The sequence below is a fragment of the Ammospiza caudacuta genome, chromosome 12 (assembly GCF_027887145.1).
Source record: "Ammospiza caudacuta isolate bAmmCau1 chromosome 12, bAmmCau1.pri, whole genome shotgun sequence".
NCBI classification, from domain to species: Eukaryota; Metazoa; Chordata; class Aves; order Passeriformes; family Passerellidae; genus Ammospiza; species Ammospiza caudacuta.
Window position 1 is genome coordinate 13,670,423 of NC_080604.1, and position 25,854 is coordinate 13,696,276.

General features: G+C 45.0%; 1 protein-coding gene across 4 annotated transcripts; it reads left to right on the forward strand.

Moving 5' to 3' along the window:
- Nucleotides 1-84: 84 nt before the first annotated feature.
- Nucleotides 85-25,619, forward strand: QRICH1 (glutamine rich 1). 4 transcript variants are annotated; one of them, XM_058812904.1, is made up of 11 exons: nt 91-162; nt 1,141-1,201; nt 4,666-4,995; nt 12,225-13,241; nt 15,502-15,679; nt 16,269-16,423; nt 17,189-17,303; nt 18,621-18,729; nt 19,076-19,227; nt 19,919-20,009; nt 20,779-25,619. In XM_058812904.1, the coding sequence occupies exons 3-11, from the start codon at nt 4,687-4,689 to the stop codon at nt 20,969-20,971; spliced, it is 2,319 nt and encodes a 772-aa protein (XP_058668887.1). In that variant the 5' UTR covers nt 91-162; nt 1,141-1,201; nt 4,666-4,686; the 3' UTR covers nt 20,972-25,619. The 4 variants fall into 4 exon arrangements, with proteins under 4 accessions (XP_058668888.1, XP_058668887.1, XP_058668890.1 ...); XM_058812906.1 differs by lacking the exon at nt 91-162 and adding an exon at nt 600-739; XM_058812905.1 differs by lacking the exon at nt 1,141-1,201 and having other exon boundaries at nt 85-162.
- The last annotated feature ends 235 nt before the right edge of the window (nt 25,620-25,854 follow it).

The window sequence follows — 25,854 nt, forward strand, 5'->3', positions numbered from 1 at the left end:
GGCGGGCCTGGGGGCTGAGCTCTCGCGGGGCTTGGGAGCCGCGCTCTCGCGAGGCTGGGGCAGCGCGGTGATTGGCTGCAGGGGGTTGAATGTAAGATGGCGCCCAGGGAGCTGTGAGGGGAAAAGACTCGGGGCCGAGGCGGCGGCGGCGACAGGGCCGGGGTGAGGCGGGGCCGGGTCACGCCGCGGCGCAGCCGGGCCGGCGGGCCGGGGTAGTGCGCGGCGGCGGCGGGGCTGGGTGGGGCCCCCCTTCGGGCGCGGGAGGAGGAGGCGGCGGTTCCGGGGGCGGCGCGGGCCCGGCGGGGAGGGGGAGGGGGCGGCCCCGCCTGCCGCGCGCGCGCGCGCGCGCGCCCTTTCCCGGCCCGCGCGGGCGCGCCCCCCGCTCTTCCCCCCCGTGCACCGGGCGCGTCCCCGTCACCGCCCCCGCCCGGGCGGCGAGGCACCGGAGGGCGCGGCCTGTGCGCGGCCCTCGGCGGCCCCGTCCTCGCGGAGCCCCCGACATGGCTCCTGCCGGGGGGGCGGGGGAGGCGGTGTCACGGCGCCGCCTGCGGGCCCGGCCCGGCCGCCCCGCCGACAGACAAAGGCGGCGGGAGCGGCTGGGGCAGTGCCGGTTCCCCGCGGGCGGGGGAAGCCCCACGGGCTCCGCGTCCCCGCTCGGGCACGACCGAGGCTGAGCCGCAGCCGGTGTCTCAGAGCCTAAATACGGAGCTTCGCCTCGTCTCGGCTGGGTGGCCGAGCGGTCCGTAGCGTTCCCGGCCGTCTCTCGGGGATCACCGGGAACACCTGCGGGGGGAGGGTGGGGGGATTGCCTCTGGATGCGGTCACTGCTGCTGCTGCCTTGTTCTAAGTTCTGTGTGCCAGTAACTCCGGTGTTACCGCCGTGCCGCGCCTGTCGCCGCACGGCGCTCTGTGACAGATGTGCTCGCACAGTCGCTCTCAGTCCCACCAGGCTGAGGGATACGATGGTTACAAATTGGGCATCTCGCAATTCCTCAGTAGGAGCTGCTAGCTGCGTGGATGATCATATCTTTGTTTCCTGATACTTTTTTTTCTTAATGGAATACATATTAAAAATAAAATGACTTAATAAAGAAAGAGGAACTGGGGATGGAAAGGGCTTCTTTGTTCTGTCTTCTCCAGAACGTTACAAGTCTAAGAACTCAGGACAAGAGCAGCAGAAATACATGCAACATGGTGACTGGTGAGTCCAGATTGTCCACATGCTGCAAGTTGTGTGTGTGTTTTCAGTAACCTCAGTCTAAGTTTTATCAACTAACCGTATGTGCTCATAATCTTCAAAGAATTTCTTGAACTTACTTATTGAAAAAATGCAGTTATGCTGCACAGCAAGGCGTTATCTTCCTGTATCGGAGAAACTTACTGCCTGGATGCTCTTTTTTTAAATTTTAAAATGCAATATTAAAAACATGCTGCTGAAATCCAGTGAGGGTGGAGGTTTGCTGTTTCCAGTGTGTGTCTGTGGGATAAATGGAATGCACAAATTATTGTGTTTTAATAACTAAAAGTCGTGACTGCAGCAGCAAGCTGTATGTGTTGCCCTACAAAAGCCTGTTGAATGCACCCTAGAGCCTTACAGAGGTTTTCTGCCATAAGTGCAGGTTGGTTTAGTTTTAATAAGTAAAATTTCTGTGGGTGCAGCATTACATTTCTGAATTTTTCTATGGACTTGGTACCTCCACTGCTGCACGGGGTGTTGGGAAGTACAGCTTTGGGTGGTTCAGTGCTTCTAGTTAAATAATCTCAAGCAGCCTTAAAACTGATACAAATGACTCTGGGAGACACTTTTACCTCCAGGGTCTGTAACTGCACCTGTAGGGAAAACCCAAGGAAGATCTTGCTGCTCTTCTGGGGCAGGAGCAGATCCTCATGGCATGGTGGGGCTCTGGTCCGTGCCTGGCACTTGGAATTCTGCTCAGCTTAGTGGCTCTTAGTATAGTCACTTCAAGAAAATGTAAATGTTTTTTTTTCCATGGTAGAAGAAAGGAAAGAGATTTCTTCTGACAGCTTGTGAGAGAGGAATATTTACTAGTAGGGGAAGACTGGCCTAGTAGGCTCTTGATTTGATGCTAACAAGAACTAATTGAAATGGACCAGCTGAGCAGGGTCAAGGATTTGTATTTAAAAAATCAGTGCTTGCTTTAAGATTTGTATTTAAGAAATCAGTGCTTGCTTGGTGCTCAGAAGAGGTTGGTGATTGTTTGGTGGTGGATCTCTGCTGCTTATGCTTCTGGGTGTCTTGTGGCTTCTGGTCTCTTACACAGGAGAACGATGTAGCTTGTGAAAGAAGGGTTGGAGTTTCAAAAGTAGAAGTGAGGGCTAACAGCTCCCATTGGGAACAGTGGTCCTGCTGACCTCCTGACTTCCTCCTTTGAGGAGATTAACAGAAGGTGGATAGCTATTCCCCGAGTTGTTATAACACACTAAAATCCAATGCAGGAGCAGGAAGGGAGCACCTGGGAGAGGTGACCCCATCCAGTTTAGCAGCAGCTGGCTGTCAAAGAGCATCTGTGGCACTTATGTCTGGGATCCTGCTGTCAAAGAGCATCTGTGGCATTCATGTCTGGGATCCCAGCATGGCATCCTTGAGGCTTATTCTTCCCTCTCAAAGCTGTATCTGCTAGTGCACCTCAGGGTGGACATGGAGAATGATGATTCTCTTCTGAAAGCCTCACTGTGGTACTGAAGGCAAATACTTGAAAGCTCCAAGTAGAAGACTGGGACAAGCTAATTGCTCAAAATCTGTTTTCCAGCCTCAGTATATAATGCAGCATCATGCAGTTAGATGCAAAACACATTTCAGTGTGCCTGCTGTAGGTCCTGTCTGAGTCCTGTGTCCCTGTGGATTTATTAATATTGTTGTTCTCCCCTGGTTTCACCCTGGCCATATGGTTACCTGGGAAGGGGTTAGCAATATGTACTGTAGAGGTACAGAGTACTCTAGGATAGCTCCTGAAAAAGTGAGTAATCTTACTGGCTCTGTCACCCAGAGCTGGCTTGAAAATGTCAGATTGGTGTCTCAGAAAGAATGATTGTTCTGTCCAGATGTGGGCTCTGCAGGAGCTTCTGTATGCTGATATTTGCAGAGCTGTTGGATTTGCTATGTGAAAACCATTATTTGGTGTTTTTTCCTAAACATGTTATATATTTTAAGAATATCTTCTACAGAAATATCATACAGCAACAAATATGTCTTAAACACTTCAGAAACCATAGATAGAGCACAAGTTACCTCATGTGTTCCTGTTACCTTTGATATTTCTTTTTCTCTTGTGAGCCTGGTCCAATGCACTAGCCATGAACCTCCATGTAAACAAAAGCTGTGTGTTTGTACTGCTGCCACATAACAGTGAAGAGGGGTTAGTGTTTGCTTCAGCTCTGTCAGGTTTTGGTGAAAACTGGCACTGGACTTCCAGTGTACTTGAGTGCCAGTGAAGGCCTAGAGTTAACTCCAGTTTTCACACAGGCTTTTGCAGCCTTAAGTTCAGCCATAGCCCTGTCTCAGTTCTACTTTGTTAAATCATGGTAAAAGGATACCTAAAGCTCTGGTTTTGTACCTGTTCTCTTTAGACCTACAGTTATAATGTATATAGTGATGTCTGTCTGTTTTTCCTCCTTTATGCAGCTTGATCTAGTAGTGCTGAATCACCTCTGCTAGTCCTGATCTTGTGGTGTTTCACATCTTTTCACAACTGTCTCAGTATCTGGTGATGTTATAGCTCAAATGCATTTATGCTCTATCGAGGCTAATTACTGCCTTAGAAATAACCAGCATACTCACTGCAAAAACAATTTGTGGGTTTAAACAAGAGAAGTCAATAAGAGAAGAATGCTGTCAGAGTATCCCCTAGAGCTGTCTGTTCTCAGGTGGAGTTATCTTTGGTCCTGGTGGTTTTCTTCTTTGCTTTCACTTCCGCCCTGATCATCTTAACTTCTTTTTCTGTCTTTCTTTTGTCTTCACACATGGCATGTTTCTTGTTAACCTCTTCCTATATTAAAAGGACATCAAGAACTGATGCTGCAGTTGCCTTTGTCATTTCCAGAGCTCTGTTTCTCCATGTGTGTAGTTCCCAGTTTGAGGAAATATCTCGATTGCAGCGCTCTCCTTTTGCTTGCTGTGTTCCAATCGATGAGGCTGTCCTAGTCCTAACAGCAGTGAGCTGAGTGCTGCATCTGTTGCTCTCTGTTGTGCTTCCCATCAGCTGCCTAGAATAGAATGCACGGCCTGACAGAGCACACTGCTCAGTTTGCCACCTCTGTGGCTGCAGAGCTGGGCTGCACATATTGATCCTGAGCCTCTCTCACTAACAGTGCATGCTGCAAACAAATGGAATGTACCACTGGATCTGTCTGGGTCTGGGTGAAGTACAGAGCTGGGGGAGTTTACATGGCAGTGATCTCTGGGAGGAGGAGGAGTCACACCTGGGTATCATTCAGACTCCCCTGAGCTGCCAAGGGTTAATCTGAGAAATGTGTAGTAGCACAAAATGCCTCTTAAAACTAAAGCATCTGTCCTGGGCATCTGGCTGTGCATGTTTGCCAGTTTTCATACAGTACTTGGTATGAGAGATTAGTTACTGGAGTTGAGAATATCCTTGCATCAAGGAAGTGCTGTAGTTTAAGACTTTTACTTTCTCTTTCCTTCAGGAACCCTGAGGACCTTGCAATATGAATAATTCTCTGGAGAACACCATTTCCTTTGAAGAATACATCCGTGTGAAGGCACGAACGATCCCCCAGCACAGGATGAAGGAGTTTCTAGACTCCCTTGCTTCCAAGGGGCCAGAAGCTCTCCAGGAGTTCCAACAGACAGCCACCACCACAATGGTGTATCAGCAGGGTGGCAACTGCATTTACACGGACAGCACAGAGGTGGCTGGGTCTTTGCTTGAACTTGCTTGTCCTGTGACAACCAGTATCCAGCAACAAACTCAGCCAGAGCAGCAGATACAGGTGCAGCAACCCCAGCAAGTGCAGGTAAGCATCTGAAATAATCTCTGAATGTATATGTGACTTGCCAACTGATGGAGTAGTGTCCAGAGGTGCTGTGTAACCTTAAGCCTCAGACAAGTACTTAAGGGGCAGGGCTAATTCACTTCAAAAAGAACAGCAATATTTCCCTTTCCTTTAAGGAATTTGGTAGTAAATTTCTCTCTTGCCTGTGCCTCCCTGGAGCCCTGCTGTAGGAGGAGCCGCTTACATAGCAATGGAGTGGTGTCACCTATTGGAGAAACAGTCACAGTTCTGGCATATACACAGCTCCAGGAGCCTTGTGCTCTGAAGCTGCTATAAATACCAGCCCCCTCTGGCTGTCTGATTGTTCAGGCTGGCTGTGGGATGGAGCTTGCCTTAAGGATTTATTTTTCTTAATAAAATCAATAGTCTTTAAATAGTTTTACTTGAACATTCTAAAAGTTGTTCTTGAACTGACTCTTAAGTGAGGAGGAAATGCAAGAGAGTCAGCTTTAGGATATGAATTGGGAAGATACTGGAAAGAAATTCTAAAGGATGCATATGCATCAAGGTAGATTATAGGTTTGCACAGTGGAAAGAGTTGTCTTTTTTGTTTTGGGTTTTTTTAAGTAGGTATTACATTAGGTATTTTATTAAGTATTAAGTAAGCAAATCCACTATCCACTAGAGGAAAAAACCCAATTTTATAACTTAGGGAATTGCTTTTGTCTTCAGATACATTTTGTAATTTGAAGAGTTCATAAGTTCATAGGTGGCAGGGCATTTACTAAAGTTTTTCTATGATATGTTTCTAAACAGCTGAACCCTGGCTATAGCTGTAATTCTGATACACTACACTTGAGATATGAATCTTTCTTGTTTCTGTAGCAGAATGAAAAGCTGCAAGCTCTTTCTTTTTTTTTTTTTTTACAACAAGTGTGGGTATGGAGTCACAAATAACTGGAGTTCAGGTGCTGTGTACTTGCTGCAGTGCAGTAGACTTGTGTCAACAGCTCACTTGTGTGTTTTTATCCTACAGCAAAGACAAAACTCCCTCACTGGTAACTCGTCTCCAATTACTCTCTATTGAATAAATGAATGCTTAACTGGGACTTCTGTAACCTGTTGCCCTACAGTGACTTGTGTTGAAAGAACAAAAACCTGAGCTCTTTCAGGCATGACTTGGATCTCTGCATGAGGCTATTAAAACTGATCAAGAGTGTGTTTGGTTTTACCAGCTAGTATGTTTTCTGGAAAAAGTGTTTTTTTTGGTTTTTTTTTTTCAGCAGAAGAGCTAGGAGGGTTGGCTTTTGAGTGCCTCAGCCTTGAAGATGTGGAAAGCCCCAGACAAATCGTAAAAGTCAAAAGGAATTTTTTTTCCCCTCTCACTCTTGCTGCCTCATTTCAGAACTACCCAATGTTCAGGCTTGACCCTTGCAAGTCTTCTAGTAACAGAGATAGGGAGGGAGGTCATATATCTTGTGCTCCAGAGAAAAATAACCTGACCTTGTAAATAAGCATAGAGTTGCTGCCAGAGACCGGTTTCTGATTTTGGAACTGAGTGGCCTGCACCCTGAATATGAAAAGCTTCTCATGAAAATTAGGATTTCAGAATTTTCCTGAAAAATGCTGTCTACTCTCTTCTCCTTTTTTTGATGTGCCTTTGCTTTTAGATATCTGCTTTCCCATCTGTACAGATCATCATTACTATTTGTATTGCCTGCCCTGCTGCTCACTTTAGGTGTCACATTTGGTACTAGATGTGGCTGCAGCTTTTGTGTGTCAGCAGTGCAGCAGAACTCAGGTGTATTTGAGCAGCTAGCTCAGAATTATCTTAGTATTTCTGCAAGAATAGGGTGGAGAAGAATGTCTTTACCCCTTTGCAAGAGTTTTTTTCTGTTTTTCAGGATTTCTTATTGAGACATAATTTATGTTAAACTCATGACTTAGTGTTCACTGTGGCAGCAGTGGCAGAGCTCATCTTCTGGGTAAAGCTGGATTTTGTTGTGGCTGGGGAGTGACAGTGTTCCACCATGGCAGTGCACCTGCTCCAGCTGGCTCCCTGTGCTGAAGTACTGCTTGTGTTTTGTTATGATGAATTTTGGTCATCTGCTGAAGCCTCTTGGCTTTTGATTAAACTTGTCATCCTGATACTTTTGATTAAACTTGTCATCCTGGCACTTGGATTGGTAATCTGTTTAGTTCTTGCTAATCCAATTGCAAGTCAGTGGAAGACCCTGTGGGTGACTGTGCTTATGTCTGGCAGTGTGACGGTGCTGCTGAGGGTGACTAACACTATGACCAGTCAGGTGACCTCACAGTTGAAGGTGCTGCTGGTGATCTTGCAATCATGGAGATAGTGCTCAGGTTTCATCCTGGGTTTTACTTGCTGTGAACAACTAAAGACAGAGTGTCACTGCTTGCTGCTTTTATTTATTTTAGAACAATAAATTTGCTCTTTGGAGAAGTTGTCGCCTTAAGGTATTCTTGCCTGAAAGGCTCAGAAAAGTCTTAGCAAATGTTTATTTTAGAGGATGAGTGGATGCAACTGTTGGGTTATGTACACTGGTCATTGCTACAGTTTAAGTGTCCTGGAGCTCCTTCCACACCCAGTATCACAGGGGTGCCATAAGTGACCTTGAGAAGGAGTTGAGTACGTCGAGTTGTCATACCTTGTTGTAGATCAGGGAGTGGCAGGGAGGGTCCGTGTTTTGCTCCAGTCAAGGAAGTGTTTTATCAGCTCTGCTTTTGGTGAGATTGTTGCTTGTTGGTGCTGTGCATGGAGGCCTTGGAACTGATGATGCCACTGAGGTGTTTAGTGCTGCTTGCTTCCCAAATATGGTACTTTTGTAGAGGTCAGTGAACCTTTTGTGCCTCTTACCCAAGAAGCTTTCACTGAAGGAATATCAGAGGACAGAAAGCATCTTTGCTTATGGTGTGTGTGGAGAAAATCCTCAGTTTTAACTTTTTATGAACACTCTGATGTCTAGGTGGCAAGATTTTCTTGGGCAGGGCTTGAGAGGAGGTTGCTACATGTGAGCAAGATCACAGAACTGTGTGGGGAATGGTTGAATGCCTGTGTAAAATATCTTTCAGTTAATACTTGGGCCTTTCTAATTGCTCAATTCCTTATGTGTTTACTGTTCACTCTATTCTGAGACTTCAGACTTTCATAGGAGGCTGGACATTATTAATGACACAAGGCAGGGAAAGATGCCCTTAAATAGCTTAGAAAAAAGTCTCATCTCTGGCTCTGCACAGAATGCATCTTTGCTTCTGATGGCTGTGCCTTCCTCTTGCCTCTGTACAAGTTCTGAAGTTTAGCTTGAAGGTAGAGTTCCTATTTGGTTATGTTTGAAAAACATGCCAGTATGATTTTAGTGTAGCAGCAGGTACTAATTAGCATTTGCTAGGGCTGAGCAGGAGTGGTGTTTTAGAGGTGGCATCTGTTTGTACATGGAAGTACTTTTCTGTTGGAGAGGTAAGCTGGTTTTCCTTGGTTCTTGTGTTTTAACTGTCTTAGACCTAAATCCCTCCTCAGTGTACAGCTTGACAGCATAATCTTGATATTGTAACTGTTTAAACACACCCAGGGCCCAATTTAGCTGATGGAATTCTCTCTCTGATGTTGATGAATGAGCAGAGGAAAGGCCTGGAGTGAGAGTCAGTGTGGCAGTTGTTGTGAAAAGCTGACTCGCACCCTTCCTGTAGCCCTTGTTTACTTGGATAGAAAGGACTTCCTGTAAAGTGGTTAAATAACAAGTTCTGATACTTCCTGCTACTTCACTGATCAGTCTTTTCACTTACTCTTCACTTACACTTTGCATGTCTGTTTTGTACTTGCTTGTACACTTTCTGGTGTGGCTTTAGAGGGAACTCTTTATTACAGGGTTAGTTTTTAGTGCTGGACTTGCTTTAGCTTAGCACTGTTTAGTGCTGCACTTGCTTTAGCTTAGGGCTGTTGTTGAGGAAAGTGTATTTTAAGTCTTCTGTCCTTAAATTTGGCATAAAATACTGAGATTACTCTTCTCATGCTCTCATTAACTTTTTTCCCAAATGTTTGACTTTGTGTGGGAAGTTTGAGATCTACCCACATTACTTCTGGGGGCATTTGGAGCATAATTCCTGCAGCAAGTTGGCCACCTGCTGAAGGCTTCTTACCTCTTGTAGGTTTGGAGCCTGTCATTTGGTGTTCCCTCCAGATGAATCTAAGCTGTGAGATGCAGTCTTGTGTTTTGGTGATGTCAAACTAGAACTAAATTTGAAATAGTCTTCTGGAAGGCATAGTGTGGACATGTTGGTACATCTCCAGTCTTGCTCTGGAGATCTGCTCTTGGTCTGTATTACTGCTTGCAGGTTTAAATACAGCTTCAGAAACCAAGGTCTCCTTGTGAAAAGATGCATTTAAGAGCCTGTCAGGTGCTGTAGGAAAAGCTACATATAATGGTTTAGAGTTAGGTTTTAGGAAATATTAGATAATCCAGTCAGTCTGCAGATGAAAGAATTAACAAGCAAAGAAAATCTCAGTTGTTTGAGAACTGCTGATCTGAAACAACTGAGCCTGATTCCTTTTTGGGCAGAGAATCCACACAGAGCAGACATGTTATGACTCCTACTTGCAAGTTTCTCTATCAACCTGAGGAAAAAAAGTTTTAGCAACCAGGCTTCAGATATTCTCATGGTCCTAGGGTTACTTATTTACTCTTTGCATTTGCTCAGTTCAGGACAGAGTATGTTTTTGGGTTTGATGTGACAGAAGATTTCCTTTAAGGGAATTTAGTTCTGCTCTCCTGTTACAATACAGAGTTGATTTCTGACACTTTTGGTTTTTTAGGCAGCTGGTACTTGGTCCAGCTTCCAGCTACTTCATGGTGAAAAGGCATTTCTCTGTGTCATGGCAGCCTGCTGGGAGGTGATTCCTTCATGCTGTTGGATCCAGACTTTTGGCAATAAATAGTATTTCAGTACTGGTAACTTGGCATGTTCCTTTCTTGCAGCAGTAACCCAGGAATTCCCAGCATAACATGTTTTTGCTTTAATCTCCAGCATAAAATGAAGATTTAAAGTCCCCTGTTGGTCTTGGCCTGTAAATTTAAAACATTCCCCTTTGTACAGAGTCTTTTATAAAGTCTGCTGCTGCTGAGTGTAATTCTTTGTCCTTTTTTCCTCAGATAGCAAGTTAGACAATGAGGTCAATATAAGCAGCCTCTGGTCTCAGACCAGGGTAAAGCCTGTAATCATAGCAGATAAAGCAAATGTTTCTTGTGTGAGACCAAAAATATCAGTGCAATAAAACATGTCATTTGTTCAATCTTTGGCTTTTGCCTTGCAGGTAATCTTCTGAACAAGGATTTAAATTAATAGTAAAGACCATATTAGTGATTTTTAAAGTGAAGTGTTTTGGAGAATTCTTGCCTTAGGGGTGTGATTACAACTGGCTTTCTTAAACTGAGCCCTTCCCTGGTATCCGTGTTTGGGCCTGTTTGCCCAAGGCAATACTCATGCTGCAGGGCAGAACAATACCAAATAGAACTGAGGAAACATCCCATAGGTGAGTTCAGTTTTTTCAATTGACTGCCTGATCAAATCCCTCATTGATGGAGCTTTTTAAGCTGTCATGCTGACATAAGGTCACATGCTTCTTGTTACCTTGCAGGAAATTATTACAGAGTCACCACGTCATCTGGATGACAGTATCCTGCCCAGAGTTCCCAGAAGGAACTATACCCTATTCTTCCTGGAAATCAATTAATTCTTAACAGGAGGTGACTTATAAATCTGGCCTGCCAGTGGGGCATTTTGCTACCCCAGTTTTTTCCTTAGCAACTCTTAATTGGCTGTAAATGAGTCCTTAACATTTTTCAGGACTTCTTAGCAGTGATGCTGGGAAGTGAGATTTTGTGCACAGCAGGCCTGCATTGTAGTTCCTTTTGGTATTGTCAGACTAGTGTGCTGTCTCTGTGCAAATGCTGCTTTAGTCTGCCTGGATCCAGGAAGTGAGGTAGAAAAAGGTGAGAGAACTGTGAGTAGGAAGACATTTAGTCTTGCAACTAAAGAAGTCCGTGTTGGCTTCAGAAACAGGTGCTGAGTAATTAACTGCCTCCCTGAAGATGAAGTGTTAATGAAGCCTAGAGAAACAGATGGTCATGAGTACCTGGGATATCGCTTCTAGGACAAGGCAGATGTAACAAGTTGCCTCTGTAAATGTGAGGAAAAGTGGAGAAGTGTCTGGACAAGGGATGTGAAGCTGTTGGGACCTGAAATTTGTGCTAGGGGCTACCTTTGACTGCTGGCTTTCAGTGTGCTGCTGGACTGCTGCTAGGTATTGTGGCAGACCTTGGACAAATGAGCATTAATGTGAGAGGGTGTGATTTTTTTTTTTCCTCTAAAATAAAAGGAACTGGTTGGGAATCAAGTCAACAGATTTGTCAGTGTTATTCAGCATTGTCTAAGTGCGTGAGCTAGAAAATAAAACTGAGTAGTTTGGACAATAACTGGTATTAAATGGAATAAGTAAATAATGAAAAAAGGTTGGTTTTAATTATCATTGCCAAAGAAATTCTTCTAGAGTTTACAAAACATGCTGCAGCATAGGCTATTAATGCATGACAAAGATTGACGTTGAACTTGCCACATTCTGTGTTGGCACCCACTTGAGTAGGGTTACTATTAATGATAGGTTTCAGAGTAATAATCCTGTGCTTTATGAGGAAAGAGCCAAGTGCTGGTTTCGACTTACCCATATTTCTTAGTGCCTGTCACCAGCAAGTGATCCTGTGGCCATCTTGGGACTGGGGTGGGCAGCAGTAGAACAATCTTTAGAGCATGGTAAGAATGAGGCAAGCTCCTGTGAGTGTAATGTGAATGACCTTTAAGTCTTGGTATTGCAAGACCTGTGCTAAAGTAACATCTTAGCAATGCAAATAGTTTTGAAGACTCTTGGATTCCAAGGATGGAATCTGTTGGCTTGAGCCCATAGAGCTTTGAGGGTGGAGATGTAGCTCACATCCTGTTCTCTGTGTGCTGAGAGTCGTGTGCAATGCTGAGCAAACACATCTACTGTATCACTGTTATCAACCAGGCACTTCTAGAATAACTTGGCTTCATTTTCCTGAAATCTTTACTAATGGATTAATACATAGAGTCAAAAGGTAGCATAAAAAGGCCTGGAGCTTAGATCTTGAGTGACAGACCATCTCTGCTGAATCACTGGTGTTTGCTGACCTCTAACTGGTGCCTTGGTGTCGTTGCAGGTTCAGGTGCAGGTCCAGCAGTCCCCGCAGCAGGTCTCCGCCCAGCAGCTCTCTCCACAGCTCTCTGTCCATCAGGCTTCAGAGCAGCCAATACAGGTGCAGGTGCAGATCCAGGGCCAGGCACAGCAGCAGGCATCCCAGACAATACAGAGTCAGTCTCTTCAGAGCCCCAGCCCATCGCAGCTGCAGGCAGCCCAGATCCAAGTGCAGCATGTGCAGACTGCCCAGCAGATCCAGGCTGCAGAGCTACAGGAGGAGCACATACAGCACCAGCAGATCCAGGCCCAGCTTGTGGCAGGACAGGCCATTACTGGTGGCCAGCAGATCCAGATCCAGACAGTTGGGGCACTGTCACCCCCACCTTCTCAACAAGGCTCCCCACGCGAGGGAGAGAGGCGGATCAGCTCTGCGAGCGTCCTTCAGCCGGTGAAGAAGCGTAAAGTGGATATGCCCATTACTGTGTCGTATGCTATTTCAGGGCAGCCAGTTGCCACAGTGCTGGCCATTCCTCAGGGCCAGCAGCAAAGTTATGTCTCTTTAAGGCCAGACTTGTTAACGGTGGACAGTGCCCACCTGTACAGTGCCACTGGGACCATTACTAGCCCCACTGGAGAGACGTGGACCATCCCTGTTTACTCTGCTCAGCCACGTGGTGACCTTCAGCAGCAAAACATAACCCACATTGCCATCCCTCAGGAGGCCTACAACGCCGTCCACGTCAGTGGCTCCCCCACAACTCTGGCTACAGTGAAGCTGGAAGATGACAAGGATAAGATGGTGGGAAGTACTTCAGTAGTGAAGAACTCTCATGAGGAAGTGGTGCAGACTCTTGCTAATTCGATCTTTCCAGCACAGTTTATGAATGGCAACATCCACATTCCAGTGGCAGTGCAGGCTGTGGCAGGGACATACCAGAATACAGCACAGACAGTGCACATATGGGACCCACAGCAGCAACAGCAGCAGCCCACACCACAAGAGCAGGGGCAGCAGCAGCAGCTACAAGTCACTTGCTCAGTAAGTTAAAACTGCCTCTTAGTCTCAGTTGGTGATTAACAACTTACAAATGTTTTGGAGAGGGAGTGTGCCAGCAGACAGCTGGTGTCTGGGAAGCAGAGATGCGTCTGTCCCAGAAGCCTGAATGTGACACAGGGCACTTGGGTATAAGACTTTCATGTGATAACGTTGGTTCATAGTTATAGGATTCAAAACATTCCAAAAGAAAGCACAGTCTTGATCTTAGTGTTAAAAATTAATAGATACATACTGATTGCCAGACTCTTCATAGCAGGCATTCTGAGATCTGCAGTATTTTCCTGAGCTGTTCACTGGACAGGTAGGGATAATTGCAGCCAAATAAGGTGTGCTAATGTGTACTAGTCATGATCAGTTACTTTGTGTTGTGTTGCACGTGGGAATCCACAGCAGATCCGTGCCTGGGTAAAGTATTGAAATCTGACTTGTTGTGAGCAAACTTCCAGGATCAAATGTACTTTAGAGTACATAAGATATTTAAAATAAAATACCCTAAACATATACACAATTCCAGGGGGAAGGTACTCTCTCTCTAGGGGGGACAGTAAAGCTACTAGAGGTGAACATCATGGTTTTGGGAGTTGACCCTCTCAAAACTGTGAAACTGAGAAAGAATTTGCCTGCCTGCCCTGTGCTGTCCTGTGGCATTGTGCTTCTAGGGGATCTGGGCAAGTTGCAGCAATTTTGGTTTATTTGTGAAAAATGCAGGTTTGTTAAGAAACACGTGCCAGTTCAGCAGATTCATGTCAGCCAATGTCCAGCCTTCACACTGGACAGAGGTGTCTGTGAGGTTAGGGCAGAAGGCTGTCCCTTGGATTGGGCTGATGGAAGGAGTTGGCTCTGGAAAGCTTTCAGCTCTCTGGAGATTTATGTGGCAGCACTGGAGGAGGGCAGAGGCTCAGTCCTGGCTCCTGCAAAGACAAGGTGTCAGGTCACCCTTGGACTCGTGAAGGCACAGAGAGGCTTTGCTTCACAACTTAGTCACCATCTGCCTTGATTAAAGCTGGGCCTTCTCAGGCAGTCTCTCTGCTGCAGCTGCAGGGGCTGAGAAGCAAGAAGCTAATAAGAGCTGATGCAGAGAATAAAAAGCCAGCCAGAGGGAGTTGGAAGGCTCCAGTCTGAGGCTCTTGCAGACTTTGCCTCTTAAGCTGTTGGTTTTTTATACTAAGCTACAGGTATTTAAAGTCTTGATGCTGTTTTCCTATGCCATGGGCTCTAGTACTGTGAGAGCAACTTCCACTAATATTGATACTTAGCAGTATCAAAGGAAAAGCTGCTTTTTGGAGTAGCTCTTAAGGAAAAAGCAAAACTGCTTTGATACAAGAATTGCTATTTCTGTAACATTCATGGTACCAGTGAGAGTTTGACTAAGGTCTGTAAAGCTGTTAATTGAGGTGGTTATGAGATTCTGTGGCATGGAATTGAAAACCTGTAGTGATGAATGCAGAGTGAGTGCAGCTGAAGGGCTTGCTGCAGGTTTTTGATTGGTGCTGTTGGTTGCCTGACAAATAAGTTTCAGTTTGAGATTAAAATTCTTGGTGACCTAAGGTCCCACTGCAGAGTAAATTTCCAAAGGGTCTGGAGATGCCTTAGGTCTGTAATAAGTCATGCAGTCACTCTTCACACAATAATAGCTAGTCCCCATTAATAATATTTGATATTTTGAGAACATTGCATTGAAATTGAATCGATGTTTTGATGCTGTGTTCTAGTCTTACTGCTTTATACCTTTTACAAATGAATTCATCTTATTTATCACTACACTAAGAACAGAATGCATTTATTCTGTGTGCCTGTTATGTACTGCTTAAAGAAGAGAGTCTGCACAGGGAGGGATGGCAGTGGTGTATGGCATGTGATTGTACCCAGGACCTTCCTTAGGGCAGTCTAGGTGTGGAGCAGCAGTGGTGAGTAAAGCTGGTGGCACCTTCCTGTTCAGGGCTGGTGGTCTCTGTGGGCTGCTCTTGTAGTGAGATGGATTTCAGTGGCAATTCAGAGTGACAAGTGAGCTGAAAAGATGCATCTGTCCATTCAAACTGGAAGAGTTTTTGGAGTGTAGAATATTCTTTTGTGAGCAGCAATTCAGGTCAAACAGCAAAAGTTGCATTCCTTGGATTAATTTCTTGTTGGGAGTGTTGCAGAAGGTTGGTATCCTGGGGCTACAGGTTTTGTGGGATTCTTGGGTTTTGTCCAGCTGTTGCATGTTGAAGTGTGTGTATAAACTGAGGGTTTTCTTTCATAGGCTCAAACCGTTCAGGTTGCTGAAGTTGAACCACAGCCGCAGCCACAGACTTCACCTGAACTTCTACTTCCAAACTCTCTGAAGCCAGAAGAAGGTCTTGAAGTGTGGAAAAGCTGGGCACAGACCAAGAATGCAGAGCTGGAAAAAGAAGCCCAAAATAGACTAGCACCTATTGGAAGTAAGTGCCGTTGACAATATGGCCTTTGTTTCCTTTCAAGTAGGATTAGGAGTGACTAAAATGTTATGTGTGTACTGCTCTGGAAAATCCTTTTGTTTAATCAGTGATTGTTCCTAAATTTAAATTTTAATTTACTCTGCAGTACTAATTATTGTGTATTCCCAGTGCCACAGGACATGTATTAGCTCTGTGCTGAGCCCCCTTGAGCCCCCAGGCTGACAGCAATAGAAAAGGGCACTGCATGGCTGTGGTGATGGACAAAGTGTCCATCCAGGCTGGTAGAACAGTCATGGAGTTGCTGTTTTGCTGTTGCTGCAGGGCAGCATTTCACTGGGGACATGGTGAAAGAAGTCAATAGTCAAACATTTGGTAGGGCAGAGGATCTTCCTATCAAACTCTTGCCTGTTTTATCTTTTATTATTTCTGACAGCCTAAGATCTGGATTTATTTCAACTTGCATTAGTATACTGGGAGAATGAGGTAGTGCTGGACCTGCCAGATAGAATGGAGATGTGGTAAATCTTCCTGAAATTTAGGAAATAATATGGCTTTATCACTTCAATAATATAGCTTTGTTTTGTTTTTCCAGGGCGTCAGCTGCTGAGGTTCCAGGAAGATCTCATCTCCTCAGCTGTGGCAGAGCTGAACTATGGTCTGTGCTTAATGACACGAGAAGCTCGGAATGGTGACGGTGAACCCTATGATCCAGATGTGCTCTACTACATCTTCCTGTGTATTCAGAAGGTAGGATGGGACAGCTCCATGTGCTGCAGAACTGTCCCTGTTGTCAGCATGTGTAGGGGGACTCCTGGTTATAAAAATAGAGACTGTGACTTCTATTAAGCTTACCAACAATTTTATAAGAAAAAAATCTCTTTGCTTAAAAACCTTGAAAACATGAGATGATTTTTCTGTCCTTACTGCAAGCAATGCTTTAGTCTATGAGTTAAGTTTGTGAATAATGGAGTTCAGTATCACAGTGAAAGTAATAAATCCATTTTGCTTTTTTTGATAGGGAGGAGAAGGGTTGGATGATGACAACTTTAAAGAAGTTGTCAATGTCAAGACTTAAATTTAGTTGAAGCTTTAACAGGCAAGAACTTAGCTTTATGTGCTGTGGGAAGTATGAGCTTTCTGGAAGAGCTGCAGGAACAGAGCTGCACTTGAACAGGGAAATTGAGCATCCTTGTTGTTAACCTGAAAAAGTAGCATCCACTAGTCTTGTGAAATAACTAGAAGTGAGCACACCTGAAATAAAAGGTGAAGTCCAATCAGCTTTACTTCGTAAGATAGTTTTTCCTTTTTCTGTCCTGGCATTGCCATGATAGTAATGGAGATTGCCTACCCTGTATTCGCCTTGGTGCAAGAGTACTCACTCTTTAGTAAACTATATTAGCCTTCAGTGCTGTGCTGTAAAATGCTCAGCTGAGGATGTGGGCCCTTAGGATGAGGTCAGCTCTGAGGAACACACTTGCTGCCACTGTACTGGGCTGTTGTGATCTCTTACAGTATCTCTTTGAAAATGGCCGAGTCGATGACATCTTCTCTGATCTCTACTACATTCGCTTCACTGAATGGCTGCATGAAGTTCTTAAGGACATACAGCCCCGTGTTTCACCTCTTGGTAAGGGTTATTGTTTAAAAACTTTAAAACTTCCTAGAGCTTGGAATGTTTAAACTGAACCTATAGCATGAATGTAGTCTGAATGGAAACCTTTTTTAAGTATGTAACATCCCTAGGCTAGCTAATGCTGGTCAGGGAGAAAAAAGTGATGTTTGCAGTGAATGCTGGGGTTACTGCAGTTGTCAGGCTCTAACCCTGACTGTCATTGAGCATTATTTGTCTGTCACTTGTCACCAATCAGAAGGCACATTGTGGGGACTTTGTAGTGTCATAAGATTGGCTTACTTGGCAGGGAGCTGATCCTTGATTTGAATCAGGTTTCCTCATATGAATACATCCTGCCTCTAATATGTATTGTTTCTTTGGGAGATAATACAGCACTGTCATAGTGCCATGCAGCCAGATGTATACTGTCTGCAGAACCAACTGAGTGTGAAAGGAAAAAACAATGAGTGAATAAAGCCTCCAGTGCTGCAGTCAGTTGCAGCTCAACCTTATGTTTAGGAGATTATGGCAACAGGGATGGGGGAGGCAGTTCCAGAGGAGACAAATTTTGACAGAGAACTGTATGAGAACTAGGTAAAAATTGCATTTTCAGAGCATGGAAACCTGGTTTCTCATTGCCTCATTCCCTTTGATATGTTTGGACATGAGTGAAGAAGTTAATTCTTATGTTCAGTAAAGTAGTTGATGTTGCAGGCTAGGTGGCTAAGTGGCACCATGAGTTTTGGAATCCTTTTGTTTTCAGTCTGGCTGTTTGATCAGTGCTTTGACATTCCACAAGCCTCACAGTTCATACTGCTGTCTTTCTGTTTATCTGTGTATTTGGAGTGTAGTATTTTTCTTCTACACAAAGGGGAAAAAATATCTGAGAATCAAAGGATTACTCATGTGTCCAAATACATCACTTGGCACTGTGTGCTCACTGAAGCTGTGCACAGGGCCAAGAACTGATTTGTTACACTGACCTGCCTGCTCTCACATATTATTGGATTAAGAGCATCTGCATTGGAGTCCAGCCAACAATTAAAAGCTTTTAAGTGCATATTCTTTCCTCTATGGGCTGGGATGTATAGGCATGTTGCACAAGCATACCCTCCACAGCTAGAGGTTGATGGATACGTACAAGTGTTTCCTAACTGTACCTGCTATTTAAAAAGTTACTTGCAGAGCACTGAATCTTGGCATTAGTGAGAATCTCCTCTTTCTCCTTCTGTCAAGATTTGTATGCTCTCCAGTACTTACAGACTGTAACATGCTGCCTTTGCTCATGTTGTGTCTGTCCCCTGGTATGATGCTGACCTCTGATTATTGCAGGTTACATCCTCTCCAGTCATGTAACAGAAGAGATGCTGTGGGAGTGTAAGCAGCTTGGAGCTCACTCCCCTTCCACCTTGCTCACTACACTGATGTTTTTTAATACAAAGTAAGTACTCAGGTCTTAGGGAGTCTTGGGGAATAAAAGAACTTCAGAGACCTTAACAGGTTTGGTGTGAAACTGCTGCACCGCATGGGGCAAAATCACAAGTTTCAGGTGGTTGCACACAAAGCCCACTTGTAGCTTCATCAGACAAAGATGCACTATAACAAGGAAGCGAGCCAGCAGAGGGCAGACTGAACCTGGGGCTTTTGTATGCTTTGCTGCTGGAAGAGTCCTTAGCCCAGTGATTGGTTTGCAGCCTGCTCATGATGACCAAAGATAACTACCTTGCTGTTGTGACTGTGTCCCTTGCTTGTCTCTGAATGTCCTGTGTTCTGTTCTTGCTGCTCAGATACTTCCTGTTGAAAACAGTAGACCAGCACATGAAGCTGGCCTTCTCCAAGGTGCTGAGGCAGACCAAGAAGAACCCTTCTAATCCCAAGGATAAAAGCACGAGTATTCGCTACATGAAGGCTCCAGGCATGCACCAGACAGGACAGAAAGGTAGTGTCTAGGAGGTTTCTTTGGTAATATTTTACTTACTTGGGCTTGAAGAAGTGGATGAACTTGGAGATGTTTGCAGGTAGGGAATCCAAGGCTCTGCAGTGGATCCTGGCAGTATGTGTTTTCCATGCATTCTCTCCAAGAGAGGGTAGTACCTTCTAATCATAACCCTGGGGACATACCTTGCCTGAGGCATGTAGGACTCATCAACAACTAAGGATAATTTTTTTGTTACTTTTGTTTTTTTGTTTTTTGGTTTTTTTTTTTTTTAATGGGCAAAGAGACTATTGGGTGTAAGTGCTTATGAAGAGATGGAGAAAATTCTTTGGGAGGGCTTCTCTTACCTTGATTCATGTGAACTCATAAGAATTCCTATGTAAGTACAATCTATCCTCTTAAAAGCACAGGATGCAACTGAGGCTTTGCAGTCTCAGTAGTGATATTTCCCTCATTTGGTGCACTGGTTGAGGAGAAATGGAAAGAAGGATGGGTTGTGATCTCCTATGGCCTTAGGACATAGCAAGCTCTGCATAATGCTTTTAAGCATTTATAGCCAGGTGCCTCTGCCCTGGAACAGCCATATGTCTCTTGCTAGCTCTTGTATGGTGACAAGGTGCTGTAGTGTTGAGGCTCTGTGGTGTGCTGTGCTTACACAGAGTGTCTGACAGACTTCTGGGGGGCTGGTTTGTAGTTACAGATGACATGTATGCAGAGCAGACCGAGAATCCAGAGAACCCCCTGAGGTGTCCCATAAAGCTGTATGACTTCTACCTCTTCAAATGGTGAGAGCTCTCATTGTGTGTGTGGTGCTTGTCTTCTGTGCCTGGGGAGCTGCACCCTGTGCCTGGCCGAGTTTGCTGTGATACCACTGGCACAATTTCTGTATTCCATAAGTTTACTTAAATGGAGAGGGGTGCTGATGTGAGAGAGTGGGATTAACTCTGATGGCATGTAAATAGAATTTTTGGGGTATTTAAAAGACAAATCCTGATTTGTGAACTGGCTGCTCTTAATCTTGAACATTTGCTGTGTTTACATGAACTTGTTCTTCTGCTTGTGAGTTGCAAGTCGTCTGGAAGCATCCATTACTGAAGGTAGGATTAGGGTCCTATTCAGACTAGCTTCTGAACAAAAATAAGGACTTGCAATGGAGATTGGAGTGTGCCTTAAAGGTCTAATCTCTAAATTATGATGATTCTGAAATTTAATGTAATGGTTCATCTGCACAGATGGATCTGCAGGTAGCCTGAAAGTGAAAATGCCCCATCCTTTCTTCACTCTGCAGGACCCCTAAAGCCATGTGTGTGTTATGCTTACCAGTGTGAAATAAAAACTACTTTGTTGTAGTCCTCACCATGGCTTTTTAACCTTGGCACATCCTAAAACTTCAGAATGAATGTTGCCCCTAGATGTATCTCTGTACCTTCATCATGTGTGTCATCAGCCAGCTGTTCACTGTCAGGATTTGTGAAGCCTGGGGTGAGGACAGCGGTGCTATCTCTGTTCCAGCACATTTTGTTAGTCTGGTTGTTTCTGATCTTCCTCACACAGCCCCCAGAGTGTGAAAGGCCGGAATGACACCTTTTACTTGACCCCGGAGCCAGTGGTGGCCCCCAACAGCCCGATCTGGTATTCCATCCAGCCGATCAGCAGAGAGCAGATGGAGCAGATGCTCACCCGGATCCTGGTGATACGAGAGATTCAGGAAGCTCTTGCCGTGGCTAATGCCAGCACCATGCACTAAGGCATCCTTCGTGGCTCAGATGGGGTGGGGCAGGGTGATGGGGGAGGGACAAGCAAAGAGAAATTGTACAGACTTTTACACTAAAGGAGATGCCTAAGTTTTTGGTTTTTTATTGGTGTAGTTATGAAGCCCTTTTAGGCTTCTTCTCTTTAAAAGAATCTAAAGGAAAACCTACCCATTGTGTATCCTACCCAACACACCAAACTGTTGGAACCATTGGAGGCTGCATATCCCCTGCAAGCTGGGAGCTGTGGAAAGCTGCTGGTTGACTCTGGGTTTTTTTTTTTATGATGTAGAAAACATGAACTACAGGATTGGCCTGGTTGGCTGGGGCCTCTGTCTCCTTGGAGCACGTGCAGCCTAGAGGGCACAGAATGATGGATGGACCTGCTCAGCCAGTGGAGGAGAGGCAGGCATCTTCTTTTCTTGTGCTTGGACGTTAATTTGCTGTTATCTTGGAAGAAAGAGGAGAGAGTGAACTGCAATTATGATTTATACAAAAAAAACAAAACAACAATTTCTATTCAGACCTTTAAGTGACATTTTTAGATGTTAAAAGTACAAACTTTACCACACTCTTCTTTTTTGGCCTAACATTGAGGCCTTAAAGCTTGAGGCTTCTGTGCCTGATGGAATTCTTGTAACATACACTTGTGTATCATATAAAGATACCACCCTGTTTCTCTTATGTATTCTTACTCTAGTTGTTTATTAAGAATGACGAGCACGTCTTTTCAACATGCCATTGAACAATGTGTCTTTATTTGGGGAAGAGTGAGCTGTGAGGGTGGGGGGTCATTATACAAAGATCAGTATGCAAACTGGTTGTTTTAATCCCTGTTCATGCTTTCCAGCTCAACTCTGCTGGATTTCTTTCACCCCTACAACTTGTGAAGGTAGAAGGGCATACACTTCTGTTGAAGGACCTGAATGTCTGCTTGCTGATGGAAGCTCAGTGCCAGGCTAGGAACATGGGATCTGTGAGACCACATCAGACTGTCCTAATGTTCTGTGGCTTTACCCCTAGGCAAATCCCCCTCTTTCCACCTTTTCAAATGCATCACAACAACAGCATGATGGAGGGGTAGTGGAGGGAAAAGGCCTTCCAGGAGCAGCATATGGCTTACTCCTGCTGTTTAACAGCCTTTTCACAGTTTTTAACACAGCTGTGTAGCTTTTGGCATCATTCATGATCATAATCCCCAGCCCTGTAGCCTTGCCTTGCTGCATCTTAAATGGTTGCTGTATTTTATATCATTAACAAATAGTCTGCTCTTTTGAAGCCAGCAGGTAGCCAACTGTGCTTGAAATGGGAGATCACTTGCCAGGCTTGTTACTTGTGCCACCAGCTTCTTGGATGCAGAGAAGTTACTCTGCTTCTTGAACTTGTCTTCCCTGCTTCTCCACCTCATGTCCCTTCCCTGTTCCAAAATACACAGATAAATATTTAGATATATATTACAGTAAAAGAACTTAAACTTGTGTACAGGCAAGCAACTTTCCTGAAGCCTCTGTTGTCCAGCACCTATCTGTATTGAGAAGGAAGGTCTGCCCTCTCTGTTGGTTGTGCAAGAGTGTAAATTGATGAGAGTAGCCAATGTTCCCTGTCTTTGTGCTTGTGAGCAGTGTTGAGGTGTGCAGCTTAGAGAGACTTCCCAAGCCCCTGATGCTTCATATTGATGTTGGTGTTTCTGAGGGAGCAGGTGTGCTTGAGTCAGTGTCAGTACGAGCAGTTTGTTCCCTCTGCAGGACTCTGTGCTCAAGTAGGTGTGTGCAGAGAGGTGAAGTAGCAATGCACTGTTGTTGTTTTAGGCTCTTAGCTCAGTGTCTGCCCTCAGAACTAGGCCAGAGGAAAACAGCCTGGGATCACTGCCCAGATCCCAGTGGGTCAGCTGGGAAGATGGTGCTTAGGGTGGGTGCAGCAAGTACTGGGACCTCGGTTTGTCTGCTGGGAGCCAGCAGTTGCCCCATTGTAGGGTGGCTCTTGGGATCACCAGTACTGCTTCATCTGTCAGAAACCTCTGTTCCTTTCACCGTATCACAGTGACTGGCATGTCCATCTTTGGCCCTGTTTTAAGTCTTTGAAGACATGGTTGGGGCAGGCTCCACTATTCCAAGCAGTTGCATGTGCCTGCTGCACAGGGTGTGCCCAACAGGTATGCACAGAGTGGCTTTCCCTTTCTTTTGGGCAGTTTGTCCTATTGTCAGAGCAGAGTTGGAAATCCTGCTGCTTTGGCTGTCTCCATCAAAATACAGCAGATATTAAATAATCTGCCAAATCCACACTGCACAAGTTGCTTTACTGGGCAGCCTTGAGAGTCACCTCTTAACACTACACATTGACAGGAACTTCAGCTGAGCTTTCTGGGGAAACAGAATTCCATGTTACCTTAAAATTCTGGATTGTGCACTTTCCTTACTACTCTTAACTGCAAGATGATCTCAAGTCTTTGTAGGGGGAAGAGTTCTCCTTGGAGGATACTGGTTAAGAACAGGGAAACTAGGCACATGGTGAGCTGTGGAGATCTCCTGATGATTGATGGACTGGAGTGTTTCCATTTCTTTCTAATGGTCCACATGTACATAGGAGAGGATCTGCTGATGCAGAAGTGGACTGCTGCACTGTTCTGTACTGTCTCATTAGAATGTCCACTGTGTTCACTTCATTCCCTATTTTTAGAGACAATCGATATACTGTGACTTAAGGATTATTTTCCTGGATCTGGCTTCTAGTCTGTCTCTCTGGAGCTAGTTTAAAAGGTACAGTATTTCTAGAATATAAATACTATGTTCTTTGATAGTGAAGAACATGATCTGCTCCCTTGTAGGGGCTTGTAGGAAGACGTGCACAGAGTAGCACAGAAGAGTGCTGAGGCTTAGGGTTGCTATCCACATTCTGGGAAATGTTCCCAGTCAAACATGTAAAATAGCTTTTTAACACTTTCCTATAACCAGCTTGACTGCTGCTTAAAGGGCATTCCCCCTTGGCTCTGAGAGTGCCAAACTGCTTGTACTGCTCTTGTATGCGTGTATATATTGACAGGAACTCTCTGTGCCCTATGCCTTGTACGAGACAGGCTCAAAATGCATCCATCTCTAAATAAAAGAGCTGAGAAGTCAAGCTAGAGACCCTGTTCTGTTGATTTTGAACTGTGCCCATCTTGTCACTTTGGTATGAAAGGAACCATAGAAAGCAGAGATTGCCTGCTGTAAAGCACCTCACATTCTGACGTGAGACTCATGTATTGTCCAAGCTCTTGACGTTTAACAGTGTTGCTTTCTTTAGGGAACTTGTAGCCTCTTACATGTGTCCACAGCACCATTAGATTTTCATTTGCTTTCAAGAGGTCAAGCATTTCCTCTTTAAGTGGTAATGGCTGAAGCAGTGGAGAGCAGACTAGGGAGTGGTTCTTCACTCCTGTCTAAAGCAGTGTATAAAGGGAATGGTCTAAGAACTTCATAGGGCTCTCACCTGTTGGCTGCCTCTCCCCTAGAGGTCTAGATTTCAGAGGGGTCACAAGATCTGAAGTAGTTCCTGAACTGTTCTGCCTTGGACAATACAAAAAGACTTAATCTGATTTCTAAATAAGAATCCTCTTCTGCACTGTTGCTGCTAGGGCAGAAATTAAGACAGTCTTGTTCTCAGCTGCATCAGGGCTACTGTCTGCCTTGGCATACATAGAAGGGATGAGGCCTGGAATATTGCTGTGATAAGAGCAGATCCAGAAATGGTAGAAAAGAGCCCCCTGAGTGTACAGGGGGTGGAGGATTGCTGGTACTGTAGTTTCTCATCCTCTTGCTGGACTGAGTGCTGCTGGACACTGAATGGCTGTGCAGCTGTCCAGCCATACCACGTTCTTACCCAAGTTTAATACTGACTGACTTGGAGTTAGTGCTTGGACTCCTAAATCACTCTTAAAGTGGGATATCAACTGTCTTCCACCCTATATGGGGCTTTTCTCCCCATCCTATTGCTGGAGCTGCTCCTCTCAAACATTACAGGGAATGCACCTTATCCTGATGATTCAGCCTCTTCTGTTTTGTTAGTGCCAATGCTTAGGAAAGAGCCCTTCTTGCTTATACCTCTTCCTACCTTAAGGAACATCTCAATTCTTCCACAAGTCTTGCTGCCATGCTTCCCCCAAATCTCTGAAGCGATTGCTGTGTCCCTACTTGTCGGTTTCCTTTGCTGCGTGGCTGAAGCTCTGCTCTGACGCCGCAGTCACGTTCCCTGTAACCTTGTGCATGGCAGACACGTTTGCCTGCTTCTCCTTTGGCGTTGGAACTCAGCAGAACGGGAAGGCAGATTAAACCCACTTACAGCAGCAATAAACCATGTCTAGAGCTCGAGGGAACTGCAGGAGAGAATGAGGTGGAGGGGATGTCTCAAAAAGGCAGGGTCCAGTTGCAGCCCAAAACCTCGCTTGATAATGAGTGTGCAGCCTATATGCAAAATACATCTTGTCTGTCCCTCCTGTGTTGACCCAGGTCTAAACAGCACATGTGATTGGCATCCTGCAAAGTGACCTTCAGAACTCTCCAGTAGCTTTGCCCCGTGAGTAACTCACACTACAAATCATTTTAAAGAGATGCACTCAACTATTTTTTTAATTTAATTTTACTCTTATATTCTCTGCTCTTTGTAATCTGCTTGGAAATAAAATGTTTTTCCCTGCAGCCTTTGTTGTAGTCTGTTTGAGAATCATTAAACTTTGCCTGATGTTTCTGTTGGAACAGAAGCCAACACGCCTGTTTACTGCTGTGCCCGTGCCTGTAGCACAACAGCTCAGATCTGTGTGTCCCTCCCAGGTAGGCTCAGTAAACCTTTGTTAGCCTGTTCTTTTTTAAAATAAGGGTAGAGAGACCTGTCATGCTGATCTTGG

Coding starts and splice junctions, on each gene's coding strand:
- QRICH1 (XM_058812905.1), top strand. CDS start 4,687: ATGAATAATTCTCTGGAGAACACCATTTCCTTTGAAGAATACATCCGT. Junction 18,730..19,075: donor CTGATGTTTTTTAATACAAA/GTAAGTACTCAG, acceptor CTTGCTGCTCAG/ATACTTCCTGTTGAAAACAG. Junction 19,228..19,918: donor GCACCAGACAGGACAGAAAG/GTAGTGTCTAGG, acceptor GCTGGTTTGTAG/TTACAGATGACATGTATGCA.